Consider the following 14,121-nt stretch of genomic DNA (forward strand, 5'->3'; position numbering starts at 1 on the left):
CCATAATCTCTCAACTCCCTCACTGTCTGTTTTAGTAACCCTTCGTCATAGCTCTCTGTGCTGTATCACGTAGTCCTAAAGTCACATCAGGAGAATATGTCTCTTTCAACTCTTCCCTTTGTGTCTCTCCGCAGGGTAATGACGGTCAACCCGGCTCCATTGGGCCCCCAGGATCCCCTGGGGAAAAGGTCAGGACGTTGTCAATGTGTTTTATTCCCAGACAGTATGGAACAATATTTGTCATCACTTTCATGCTGGCCTCCTACCACCAACTGGCCTTGGAGATCAACTGAACTCAGTGTGGGCATTCATTCTCAGTGTTGTTGTGGATATTTCACATTCATAACTGTGGAACTATTTTGTGTTTTGTTTTCAAAACCACAAAGGGCAAGGAGGGGTTGAAGGGAATTCAGGGACCACCAGGTCTACCAGGCTTAATGGTGAGAAACAGTGTCCATTTTGTGATGGAATAGACAGGATCTGTTAAGGGCTTATCATTGTATTGATATGAGCAATCCCACTATAACCTCTCATTCTTGCTAATAACCTCTCTTACTATCTTATCTTATCTGAATTATAATCCAAAGGTCTAAATGCTGAATTACCTTGTCCCACAGGGTCAAATGGGTAAAATGGGCAAGGATGGCCGCCAAGGAGAACAAGGAGAACCTGTGAGCAAACCATGTTATGGCCTGTTTATATTCCCAGGGTATTCTGTATGTCTTGTTGGGTCTTTGTTTTCAGGGATATATTTTGCACGTCACGTCATGGTAGTGCTATCTTCTATATAGTATATGACCCTGCTGTATTTTCCCATGGTGGGTGTCATCTAACTCTGTGTGTTGTCATTTCAGGGTAAACAAGGGGAGCCAGGACCACCCGGGCCCCCAGGTCTCAGAGGAATGCCTGTTAGTAATTCAACCTGTGGAAAGGATTTCTTTTTAACTGTGGCTTATTCATAAATAATTTGACAGTCACTTGGCGCAATTCATGTGGATTGTTCTTTTCCCCACACAGGGCTTTAAAGGTCACCGAGGAGAGCCAGGACCACCAGGGTCAAAGGTCAGTTTGCTGACACATTAGTTAACTAGGCCGTAAAGTGTCGAGTAGGAACGTTAGGGGCATGTTTTCCTTAGTCTGTCAAGGTCAGTCATATCACTTGTAAAACTGTGACACATGCCCGGTTCCATTTAATCACCTCAGCCCTTAGTCCTAGGATACATCCTCCACAGCAGTGTGACCAATAGCATGTCTTAATATAGTGTGACCAATTATAGTGTGGCCAATAGTGTGCCTTGTTGCTGTGCCCCCTGAGCCACTGAGGAACTGTGCCAATCTCCCATCCCCTCTAGCCTGTACCGTCCACAGCGGGACTATGCATCCCACTGTGCATTCTGCATTGTGTCTGTTATGTCCCATGTTCCTTTTCACATCCACATCACCCTCATGGATGCTGCTGAGCAGATGTCATTTGGACTGAATTTAGCTCTAATAGTAGTAGATCTGACCACTTGGAGACCCTTCAGATATAACCAAAGTGTGTTCCTCAGAGCTGTATTAGGGAAAACCAGGCTTACCGTGATTTGAATTGTTGGATTGATTATGTTTCTTCAACCAATCAGGGTGAGGAAGGATCGGAAGGACGTGTGGGGCCGGAGGGGAAACCCGGCCAGGATGTGAGTGAGAATACCTATATAACCAATCATTACTCTGCAATGATCGACATACAGGATGACATAACATATTCACCTTGTGTTTGTTTGTGAAGGGAAATATTGGACCTCCTGGACCGGAAGGCCTCGCTGGCCAGAGAGGGGAGAATGTACGTCACCTTTATAATGTAGACATGTCCTTTTCTGACTCTCAGTACAGAGAATGAGATGAACCACAATGACAAACTGGCAGATTGATGTTGACGGGAAGAGACATGAATGTCTAAATGGATCTCACTCTCTCCTCATCGTGTCTTTCTTGCACTCTCTCCCCACTCTTTCTTGCTCTCAAGGGTAAACCTGGTGAACCAGGACCTTCAGGGAAGTCAGGAGCCCCTGGTGCTCCAGTGAGTGAATAATGTCTTTTAAGTTCTATACATTCATAATTGCTCGTAACATTGGAGACAGTAAAAACAGAAACATGCAGCGAAATGCTGTTTGTATTTAGCCAACAGGGCAGCTTTCCTTTACTTATTGGCTGGTACACTTCAGCTGGCTAGACCACGCCCCTTGTAAATAAAAATAAGAATAACTTGAAGCGGTTTAATCTCTCACCGCAATATGTTTTATGAGAAGGACCTTTAATCAAAGCAAGGTTTGTATAAACCTTAGGTAAACATTGTATTAATCTCACCCAGTCTCTCACACAATTGGGTTTGGCAGGTAGCCTAGCAGTTTGATCATCTGACCAGTTACCGTGAGGTTGCTAGATCACATCCCTGAAGGGGGATGGATCTGTCCCTGCGAAGGCAGTTGAACCTAATTGCTCCCAGGTCGTGGCAGAAATGAGAATGTCAACCTACCTTTCCAAATGAGAGGCTTCCCTGTGATTGGTCAGCTGCAGTATGACAACAGTAGGACTGAGGTATATGAAAGTCCTATGTTTGTTACAGGGTCAGCCTGGAGCCAAAGGAGAACCTGGGAGCCCAGGACTGCCAGGTTTTAGTGGGCCCAAGGGACCAGCGGTGAGTAGAGAGTTGTCCTTTTGGACAATATGTTACTTAAATACCTGTTTGCTAAGTTACACTTCCTAGTCCTTCAAAATGGCTTAGATACAAATATTCATAAGGAAAGGCGCAAGTAAATATGGCTGGACCAAAAAAACGACACTGACACACTGAAGTGAACATTTGTGCAATCATTAAACACAACCCTGGAAACACAACTGAATACTTCACACATTTCCTGTGAGAAACAAGCGCCTTCGTCATTGGCAAGTAATTTGCACAACTACACAACTCCTTTACCACACCGCATTGTTGAAAAACCTGTCAGAGACTACAGTAACAGCACAAGCACATGATGAAATAACCATTTCTATAGCCTACATGATAGAGACAGAGAAAGTGCAAGTGAAAGAAAACGATTCAATCCCATTTGCTTAAAGAGGTCATAAGAGTCATGATTCAGCTCATCGGCCAGACACCAGCTATGCCCTGGAATATGCACAAATTTCCTAGCTTACCAAGGCTGGCATGACAACTTGACCTCATCAAACACAGCGTAATCACAGGCAAATGAGAAAACAGTAGCTCACTTTGAATCACGCACATAAAATGAATATACTGTAGGCCTGACCTAATAAAGCACTGATAGAAACATTAGGCTAAATCATAGAGTATTCAAGCTTACTTTTGCATGGACAGGTTATTGTAGCATAGGGCATACAACAGACAGCTAAGCTTGTTGTTGAATATGGATATCACAAAGTTGCTACAGTAGACATTTTTCATATATACGAGTTCATTTGAGCAGCTTGTTTTTTAACCATGGCCTTGCCGTTAATTTGATTTAAAATATTTCTCCAGATTAATTACTTGCATTGTAGCATAACATTTCTCAACTGTATAAGAGTGGGGTTTGTTTATGCCTCACAAAGCTACATCCATTCCTTTTTATTGTCTCTAACAAATGAGCATTGGATAGTGGCCTTGGGGAAATCTCTACACCTTTTAGAGAAAACCATATCTCTAATCAAACTACAGTATGCCAGTGACCAATGATCAGTTTATTAGGTTCAGCCGTCAAGTACCGGATCGGAGCACTTTTCGTTCAGAACATCCTGAATTCTTGTGGGTATGGATTCTACGATATGTTGTCAAAGTTCTATATGTTGGCGCAAGCGCTGCCAATAGGACAGTGGCAGATTAATGCAATTCCATCTCCCTTCTAAGATGTTGTAATGGGTTTTTGGTCTTGGAACTGCGCAGGTAGCAGCTTTAAGTGAATTGAATCCGGATTCGTCAGTCCAGGCTTTTATTTCTCCACTAATACCGCTCTTTGTTGGGTGTTGGGGATTTAGTTGTCGCACCTTTGTTGGTAAACCCCAGGCTGTTGCTATCTGAGGTACTGAAACCTGTGAACCAGGTACCAGCGATTATCGACGATAAGTCGATACGGTCGCTCATTTTGGGCATTTTAACGTTCACCCGAACAGTAACCGAATGTCTCAATGTCTACCTGCCTGCTGTATATACAGTAGCAAGTCGTGCCTCCCACTCTGATCCGACCAGTCCTTCTGGAACAGTCTTAGCTGATGACGCAAGTGGTGACGCGAGCAGTTGGGAGTGGACCAAACATTTATATTAATACATGTCTCCACTCATCTCCTTAGGGGCCTGCTGGTCCTGTCGGCCCTGAAGGGAAACAGGTAAGACTCAGTGATGGATGGATTTGAATAGTTGTTTGTCTAGTTGATCGATTTCTTTTGTTATTACATTTCTATTAGCCGTATACACCGTTATTACACTGGACTAGATACAACATGGAAAAGGTGAAGTACATAAAACCACTGTCTGTTTAACAGGGCATGTCAGGCAGAGCAGGAGAACGAGGTGTCAAGGGCGAGAGGGTAAGTGCGTACTGAACCCTGCCCAACCGGTGGGCCTAAACAAACGTTGTTTGTATGTTCTCTGAGGGGGTTTGGTCGAATGTCTTTAAAGGGCATCGCAGGCGGGAAAGGAGATAAGGGTTCTGTGGGAGATCCGGGTATGCCCGGTAACCCAGGCCCCCCAGGCCGTAAAGGCCACACAGGAATGATGGGCATGTCTGGGCCCCCAGGAGAAATGGGACCCAGCGGACCTCAGGGATCCCCTGGAAATCCTGGACAACCAGGACCACGGGTGAGTGGTGACCTAAAGACTAGCATTTTTTCCTAGAGTTAACATCCAGGTATGAACTAGTCCTCAGAGGAATATGGTTTAAATCCAGTCACAGTGAAAAGCTACTGTAAATTTTCCAATCGATTGCATCACACAGGCTTATTTCTCCTTCTACAGGGAGAGTCAACATCACTAGAAACTATGCGAAGGCTCATCCAGGAGGAACTAGCCAGAGCTTTAGATGGTGAGACTGTCACATTGTTGGAGACATTGGAGCAATCTGAAACGTTTGTTTGACCCCTTCTGAGTTATGAGAAATGTGTGTTCCATTTTCAGCCAAAATGGCGTACATCATGGCACAGATCCAGCCAGCCCATGTGAAGAGCACTGTAGGTCGGCCGGGACCTCCAGGGCCCTCTGGTAAAGATGGAAATGATGGTCGCCCTGGACCCCCGGGAGAGCCTGGCATGCCTGGGCAGAGCGGAGGCGACGGCATGAGGGGACCAATGGGTCCTAAAGGTAATTGGGTCCCATTGTTATCGGTCCCACTTGGTTCACACATACAGACACTGTAAGGGCATTCTATTACAGAGTGTAATCTACTCAATCCACTGCATGATTGGTTTTCAGATTTTCAATGTACCCAGCGGACCCATTTCTGCCATCCATTGATAACAGTGTTGATTCAGGTCCTGATAAAGCATCCCATATGTTTTTTCTCCGGGACATCCAGGTGAGAAAGGGTCCCGAGGAGAGAAGGGGGAAAATGGAGTTGGCCTGAGAGGAGAGACTGGACCCGCTGGACCTATAGGTAAAGTGCCTTTCCTCAATTACAGCAGTATATCAATGGAATGTCTCTGTCGCTACCAGACAGATAATTGGCTGTATCCATCTTGAAACCCCAAGCGGCTGCACTATGTACTGTGACTGATTCACTCATTTTCCATCCCCTTTGCCATTTAATGTGACTGCTGTTTCTTTCCCTAGGTCCAGCAGGCATGCCTGGCTATGGTAAGGACGGGCAGCCCGGGGCAGCTGGAGCTCAGGGAGAGCCGGGGAACCCGGGCCCCCATGGCCAAATGGGCCCCCCCGGACCCCCAGGACAGTGTGACCCCACCCAGTGCGCATACTATGCCAGCTTAGGATCACGCCCCCACACTAAGAACACCAAAGGGACTTAAAGAGACAGAAACAGACAAAAGCCACATCCAGAATGGCACCCTATTACTTACATAGTGCACTGCTCTTGACCAAGGCCCATATAGCAGTCCTAAGGTCTTATATGGGCCCTGGTTAAAGGTAGTGTACTATCTAAAGAAGGTGGTGCCATTTGGGATGCAGCCAAAGAGCTGAAAGTACAGCTATTTATGAACTGGGATGTATTGGGACGAACCAATCACTTTTCTTTAAAGGGGGAAACTCCTCAGTTTGGAAGGAGAACAAGAGATGCGTGCTGCCTGCTTGCCGGTCAGAATGTTGTTTTTGTTGGGGGGGTTTGGGGGGGGGGGGTGACTGATATTTAATAATGTCAAGAATGTGGTAACTTATCCAACTAAGATGGCCTGTCGCTGTTCTCGGCTTGAAGGATCATATAGAAGACCGGCAAGTACCGTTATGCTTACAGTGAGGCTGTAATGTGGCAGCATATTTGTACCCATTTGTGGTATGTAGAGCAACAGTTTCAGCACCATTCAACTGACTGTACAGTGTCTTATTAAAGTGTCTCCAGTTCTCAACATGGAATGGGTTGAGCATTAGATTTAACTTTCAACATACTAGTCACAAATGTTCAGGCAGAATACTCATCTCACAGAGAACTCCGCAATAGTTGCTGTGCCAGAACTCTTGTTAGGATGTTGACTATATGGTTTAGCGTTGTCTCAGAGCTCCAAACAAGACACAGCATCAGTACCTAAGCCATTTGGCACAGCAACTATTGCCGGTGTGTGCAGTGTTAGGTACTAAAGGTACTAAACCTCATATTTTGGGCGTTTTCTCCATTGGGCAAAACTCTGTCCTCTTCACCGTGAGCGATACCTAACTGGTTGAGCGGTTGATGAGATGCCTATTTGTTAGCAGGCAAACTGAAGTGTTCTACCGTCCTCGATAGCCATCTTTCATTGAGTCCACTCGTGTATCCTACTGCGGAATACTGCCACGTCCTCTTTAAATTAGCTTTTGGGTTGTTGGGGGAGAAAAACAAGCATACATTTAACATCATTTGTCAAATTCCCGACGGGCGGCGTTATTTCAAATACATATACTAAAAATGACTTTTGTTCACGCACACTTCCCTGCCTCTCCTTAAAGGAGGTGAGAAGGTGAGCATCCTGTCCAATTGACTAAGTAAATCCAATTAATAACAGGCCTCCAGCATTAGTCAAATGTTGCCAGTTTGACTTGCAGCTCTTTTGAGGCCATCTCCTTGTTATAGTAGTCAGTGTTGTTATAATTCTTTGGATTTGTGATCAGGTGACCAACCGAGATATCAGGAGAGATGTCAGAATTCCAACCCTGTAGACTACTTTAAACATTGCCTTTAAAAAGGACCTTTAAGGGTGCTGTCCATGTTCAAGTCTTCTATCCATCTCTATGGTGTCTTTCTGGCCAACCTGCCACTTCTTCCTGTTTATTATCCAGTCTCTTTCTGGCACAAGCAGGCTGGATACACAGTGACTCAAATAGACATTGGTCACATCCATCATTACTGTACTACATTGAAGTGTTCTCCTACTTTGCTGGGTTTATACTGATCAGTCAGGTTAGTGAGTGTCATGTTTCCTCACTCTACTTATTTCCATGGATGGCCCAAACACAACCTCTCTGAAACTCACAAGACGAGTCGAGAGTCAGTGAAAACAAAAAACCAACAGACTTTATTCCGGATTAGAAAACAATTCAAGGAAATACAAGATGTTAACATATAGAGGTTACACAATGTCACCAAATAGGTATTCTGTGCAGTGCTGTGAGGAAATACACACCCTGATAAGCTTCCTCTTTAGAATTTTGACGTAGTGATATCTGATCTCCCTTTTAACATTATTGACATTATTTATCATTTGACGAATAACACTGAAAAATCTGATTTATAAATGGTTTCATAAAAGCATACAGAAATCTGTAGCAGAAATAGCTTCAGGTAGGATTTTATTAACTGCCACAGTCTCTTTCATTGCATGAATGGACCTTTTGCCCACTCGTCCTTTCCGGAACTGCCTTGAACTGTGACGTTTTTTGCAGTTTCTTGCATGTTCGGCCCCGCTCACCACAATGACCACTCCAAGGTTGTCTGGTGTTCTTTTGTTCAAAGGCAGTGTTTTGTGTTTGCCAATCGCCAAACACTGACATCTGGCATTGCAGCTGAACAACTCCACCTTTGCCTCTGAGAACTTTTTATGTTTGACCATGATGTGTTGACCTGTGGTTAAGACAAAACCACCTTTTTGATGTTTCTGTTAAGATCGACCCTCTGTTACTCTGAAAGGATTTTCTGTTTTGGAGCACATCCTTTCTAATTTCAGCTATATTATAGGATAATCTGTGTAGATGTGTACACATTTTTGGGGAAGGCTTTATTTTTTGAAATTAGATTACCTTTATGGTTGAGTAGTGTTGAAATGATCAGATGCATCCACATTTGTCAAACAATATACCTTTTCAGGGTGTGGGTTAACATCCTCAGAGCACTCTATTGCACTCTAGTCTATGTTGCGCTGAGCCTGTATACATTATCGGTTTCTGGAACAGCTTAAGAACAACCCACAGTCTTTTAGAAGCCAGTCCAACAGCCCCACTAAAAATACTATTTGGCCATATGAACTTCAGGCAACTTCACTGAAATACATCCAAACTGTCATGCTAAACATACAGTCGCCTCACTGACCTTTGTACTGAACCCAATTAAATCCTTGATCTGTAGCAAACACAGGCACACACATATAGATGTGTGAACTTGTTGTTATCGGGATTTTCTTGATACAGAAATGACTAATTCTTAGGTACAGTTGAAGCCGGAATGCCAAATAGTACCTAGACATGGTAAATGGGAATAGTTTTTTGAATTTTGTCAATTTAATATACTAGTTACCCATTCATATGAGTATTAGAATGTCTGATGTTTCGTTCCAGCTGCCAATAGTAAATAATTCATACAGTGCTAGTTTTCTAATTGTTTGTTTGGCTTGTTTCCTCATTTCATATACATTTGTGATTATTCAAAACTGTGTGTAACTGATTTAGGGTTCTTGTTAAATTATACTGTTAAATTATTCACAGTTTGAATTACCAATAACCTACCATATGTGCAATGATAAAAAATGTTTTACAATGGTAATCCTTACCTGTTTTTCTTATAAGATTGGTGCTAAAAAATCCTAAATTAGTGGTTGGTATATATGTACATATTGGAAAGCTATATTACGTATATACTGAGTCATGTAATAAAAATAAAAACTGGAAAAGATACATTTTATAGAAAAGTCTTTCTTTTTTTGTGAGTAATCCTCCTGTGTCCTCCTGTAAGTGCAAGTATGAATTGTGTTCACCATTGCTATTGTAGGTGTCCCGCTTCTCTTGTTTCCTTATGTCTAAAACAACCAGCTGATTCATCAGTTGCTCCTGTAGGCATTTGACAAGTCCATACTGTAGCTACAATTGAATGTCAACAGGAACTGCCACAGACCTTTTGAAACCATAATTGTCTTGTGACATCATTTGCATATTAAGTAAGATCTGTTCTTCTGTTAAATATTTAAATTTGCATTGCTAATTTGGTTTTCCGTTTAAAATCATCCATTGAGCAACTGTTGTATGTTAATTGTTGTATGGACAACCTATAATTTTGTCAGATCGCAGTAGATTCATGGTGAGACCTTTGATGACAAATAGCTGTTGAGAGGAGGAGGAGAAAGAGGAGGAGTAGGAGGAGAAAGACAGGAGGCTAGGTCCAGCCTGCAGCAGTCTAAAGGTCATATTGAATCAATAAATAAATCTCTGGTGTGGACTAAGAAGAAGGGATGTTGACTTTCCACTCTCAGTATCCAGGCAACAGTAGGCCAGACTACCCTAGAGACGTCAGCACACAGGAGGCTGGTGTCTCCTTAATTGGGGAGGACAGGCTTAGATTAATAGCTGGAATGCATTAATAGGAACACTATCAAACACTTAGACTCTGTGTAATAATCCATCTTTGAGGGCTAACTATATATTTTTGATAAAATTCCAGTTTGTGCAAAGTTAACACACCATTGTTTTAAAATTAGTATTTGATATGACAATGAAAGTACCGTTAGTGTGATGGTGCATAAAAGCAGATTCTACAAAACCGTTTCCAAAAGTGTTTTGCATTGCTTATTTTATATCCCCCTCAAAAAAAAAAAAGCCAATTTTATTATTCAGTATTTTCCATATTCCACCAGTGTACTGTGCTTAGTTATTTTTGTAGATTGGCTTCTGTGCATCATAGAGCAAAAATACACCTACCTCCTTGTTCCACAGACTCTTCTGCTTTTGGAATGTCTGTAGTAATTTTTAGCACCAACTATTCATTTGTAAGGCTTTTTTGTGTAGTGCAACTAATGACTTCATATCCTCGTATCCCCACTGGTAGTCAGCTAACATTTTGGTTGATAAAACAGCCTGTGGGCATCATACCGCATTCCTGTTTTCCAGAGACTACTGATTTGAACATGTTTGTAGATCCAAGTAAAATAATTACATTACTAGAACAAACATAGAGGGAAATATGGGTCAATTATTCAGTTTGATCCACGAGTCCCAATGCCTGACAAATAAAAATGACCATTATATTATGTCAAGCATCATACCTTGTGCTAACCACTTTTGGATTAATTATTTATTATACTGATAACTGCCAACATCCCATTTAAAAAGTTCTTAACAACTTTCCAAGTGCTTCCTGTCAATCAACATTGATACACTGGCAGAAATTAGTTGAAGGTACTGTACTATGGATGGACTTCGATGGTAATGTAACTGGTTATTGGTTATATTATGTAGTGTCAGCCTTCCACGAAAGCAAAGATTGAGATACAGTATTTAAAAAAGTTCTTAACTCAGAGACTGGAGAACCAGAGTACAGCTTGTTTTCTATTCTACCCTTCAGTGAATTGCATTCACCTGTTGTCCCAGGTCTAAATCGTTTCTGATTACAGGGCTAATATGAAAACCAGCAGTAGTCTGGGTCCGGGAGGCTGAAGTTAAGAACAACTTATATCACAGACCTTACTCATTTTGCCGGACCACGTAAGCGGAGCCGGCTAAGAAGAGTGAATATCTCTTACTGAGTGAGTGACTGACTGACTGACTGCCCCTTATTAAATAGAATAGTGGTTGGAGAAGCGGACTTGTAAACTATAGGTAACGTACGCATTATGAATTATTCCGTATAGACGAAAACTTTGCTGGCTAAAACCGTTAGTATCTACATTAGAGTAAGCCTGAAATAAAACAGTTTATGGTTATAGTGCGACTGTTTCTGGTGAATTTTTGAAGTACGCATCCTTGCATCTGTTTTGGGTCAGGATAGACAACACATTTGCTGGCTTAACGTACAGTAGTCACGTTATAGTAAGCCTTAACTGAAACTGTATATGGTTATATTGCGACTGTTTCTGGCATGGAAAAGTTCATCTTCAGTCTCGCTAGAAATTTCTCAATTCTTATGATTATTCCTAGGATGTTAGTAGATACTGGTAAGACTATTGCTGGCTAATTAGCTGTTAAAACGGCCAGTGGCAAAAGCAATACAGTTCATAGACGCTATGGAGGATGTAAACTTAATAAGAAACTTTAGTCAGTTTAACACAATCCTCAAGGGAGTCTAGAAACTGCTGGAACGTGTAATGCTGTGGCGTAGTGGTTAAAGACAGTTCCTCTCCTGTAGAAGACCCTAGTTCAAAGCTATTGAGAGCAACGTCATTTATTAATGGAAAGGAAAAAGGAAAAAGTTAGTTATCGTCACCTTTATTGATAGTTATTGTATAAATGTCATTCACGAATGAAAGAAAAAAGTATGTTGTTTTTCCATGCAAGAAAAAAAAATGTTCTTATGCCATGAAATGAAATCGCTTTGGCAGATTCTCTAGCAATTGTTAAATTCTAATGACTGTTGTTAAAATGGCCAGTGGCAAACGGCATACATAGACGCTATTTGTGGTGGAGGTAAACATAGCAAGAAACGTTAGTCAGTTTAACTGTATCAATGTCATTCACGAATGGCCAATTAACTATTAAAACAGCCAGTGGCAAAAGAGGATTTGTTCAGGATAGAGACAAGAGACTATACTGACAGCCGGCAAATGTACAGTTCCGTGGTGTAGAGATTAACGTCACCTTTCACCTGGGCGACACGTGTTCGAATCTCGAGATGGCAACTCTTTGTATTGCAGGCCAGCTGAAATAGGCTTGCCTGGTTTCTTGTTTACTAATATCAGAAAATGTTTTAGTATTGCCATTCGTTCTAATTAGACTGGTTAGGATTTCACCCTAACCAAAATGTTTGCCATTTCATTCCATTCTGGAACTTTCGAGGGTTATAGCCCTTCTAACTGAATGGGATATCTACAGCTCCGGAAAAAATTAAGACACCACTGCACTTTCAAAACGTTGAAAAGGAAAGTTTTGAGTGAGGAATAGAAGCGTTCAATTTGCAGTGGTCTCTTAATTTTACCCCCTCTGCTCCTCACTCAAAACCTTATTTTTCGACTTTTGGAAAGAAAAGAAAAAGGTGCAGTGGAATTTTTTCCGAAGCTGTTTGTAGAAAGCTCAGATCAGCTAGTAGAGTCCAGAGTCCAAACTAAACATGGCAAAGCTGCATTTAGCACTTATGCTGCATACAGTGGGTAGAACATGTATTTGATACACTCCCGATTTTGCAGATGTTCCTACTTACACAACATGTAGAGGACAAAATTCCAGAAAATCACATTGTATGATTTTTAAATAATTAATTAGCATTTTATTGCATGACAAAAGAATTTGATCAACTACCAACCAGTAAGAATTCCGGCTCTCACAGACCTGTTAGTTTTTCTTTAAGAAGCCCTCCTGTTCTCCACTCATTACCTGTATTAACTGCACCTGTTTGAACTTGTTACCTGCATAAAAACACCTGTCCACACAATCAAACAGACTCCAACCTCTCCACAATGGCCAAGACCAGAGGGCTGAGTAAGGACATCAGGGATAAAATTGTAGACCTGCACAAGGCTGGGATGGGATACAGGACAATAGGCAAGCAACTTGGTGAGAAGGCAACAACTGTTGTCGCAATTATTAGAAAATGGAATGGTCCCCGCATGCACCGTCCCCCTGCTCAAGCCAGCGCATGTCCAGGCCCATCTGAAGTTTGCCAATAGTCATCTGGATGATCCAGAGGAGGAATGGGAGAAGGTCATGTGGTCTGATGAAACAAAAATAGATCTTTTTGGTCTAAACTCCACTCGCCATGTTTGGAGGAAGAAGAAGGATGAGTACAACCCAAAAAACACCATCCCAACCGTGAAGCATGGAGGTGGAAACATCATTCTTTAGGGATGCTTTTCTGCAAAGGGGACAGGACGACTGCACTGTATTGAGGGGAAGATGGATGGGTCTTCCAGCATGACAGCGACCCGAAACACACAGCCAGGGTAACTAAGGAGTGGCTCCGTAAGAAGCATCTTAAGGTCCTGGAGTGGCCTAGCCAGTCTCCAGACCGGAACCCAATAGAAAATCTTTGGAGGTAGCTGAAAGTCTGCTGCAGTGTGTGCAAACCTGGTCAAGAACTACAGGAAACGTATGATCTCTGTAATTGCAAAGGTTTCTGTACCAAATATTAAGTTCTGCTTTTCTGATGTATCAAATACTTATGTCATGCAATAAAATGCAAATTAATTACTTAAAAATCATACAATGTGATTTTCTGGATTTTTGTTATAGATTCTGTCACTCACAGTTGAAGAGTACCTATGATATAAATTACATGCTTTGTAAGTGGGAAAACCTGTAAAATCGGCAGTGTATTAAATACTTGTTCTCCCCACTGTACAACTGGAATTAACTACCAGAAGATCTTGGACGTGCCCCAAAAGTATAAATTTTTGTAAATCCAGGTAAAAACACTTCTCTTTTCACATGTCTATGACTGAGCGCTCAAACTTAGCCACACTGTTAGCCTTACAGCTTTTACAGTTTCCTCATGGAATCTACTACAGAATCTTCCAGTTATTTTTTTATTTTGTTTTTATTCTATTTCTATTTTCTTATTCTATGCAAAGCACATTGAATTGCCTATTTTATGTTTT

The 14,121-nt window shown here is 41.9% G+C and overlaps 1 protein-coding gene across 3 annotated transcripts in view; it reads left to right on the top strand.

Moving 5' to 3' along the window:
* The window catches only part of col22a1 (collagen, type XXII, alpha 1), a 47,779-nt gene extending 38,511 nt beyond the window's left edge, over window positions 1–9,268 (top strand). For all 3 annotated transcript variants that reach the window (XM_010873587.3, XM_020049984.2, XM_020049985.2), the window contains 16 exons: window positions 135–188; window positions 387–440; window positions 618–671; window positions 855–908; window positions 1,018–1,062; window positions 1,623–1,676; window positions 1,769–1,822; window positions 2,006–2,059; window positions 2,606–2,677; window positions 4,327–4,362; window positions 4,519–4,563; window positions 4,655–4,834; window positions 4,991–5,057; window positions 5,150–5,332; window positions 5,547–5,624; window positions 5,801–9,268. In XM_010873587.3, coding sequence (XP_010871889.2) covers window positions 135–188; window positions 387–440; window positions 618–671; window positions 855–908; window positions 1,018–1,062; window positions 1,623–1,676; window positions 1,769–1,822; window positions 2,006–2,059; window positions 2,606–2,677; window positions 4,327–4,362; window positions 4,519–4,563; window positions 4,655–4,834; window positions 4,991–5,057; window positions 5,150–5,332; window positions 5,547–5,624; window positions 5,801–5,994 — 1,278 coding nt within the window. In that variant the 3' untranslated portion in view covers window positions 5,995–9,268. The remainder of the gene's footprint in view (window positions 1–134; window positions 189–386; window positions 441–617; window positions 672–854; window positions 909–1,017; window positions 1,063–1,622; window positions 1,677–1,768; window positions 1,823–2,005; window positions 2,060–2,605; window positions 2,678–4,326; window positions 4,363–4,518; window positions 4,564–4,654; window positions 4,835–4,990; window positions 5,058–5,149; window positions 5,333–5,546; window positions 5,625–5,800) is intronic.
* Window positions 9,269–14,121: the final 4,853 nt, after the last annotated feature.

This window comes from Esox lucius, chromosome 10, assembly GCF_011004845.1.
Source record: "Esox lucius isolate fEsoLuc1 chromosome 10, fEsoLuc1.pri, whole genome shotgun sequence".
NCBI classification, from domain to species: Eukaryota; Metazoa; Chordata; class Actinopteri; order Esociformes; family Esocidae; genus Esox; species Esox lucius.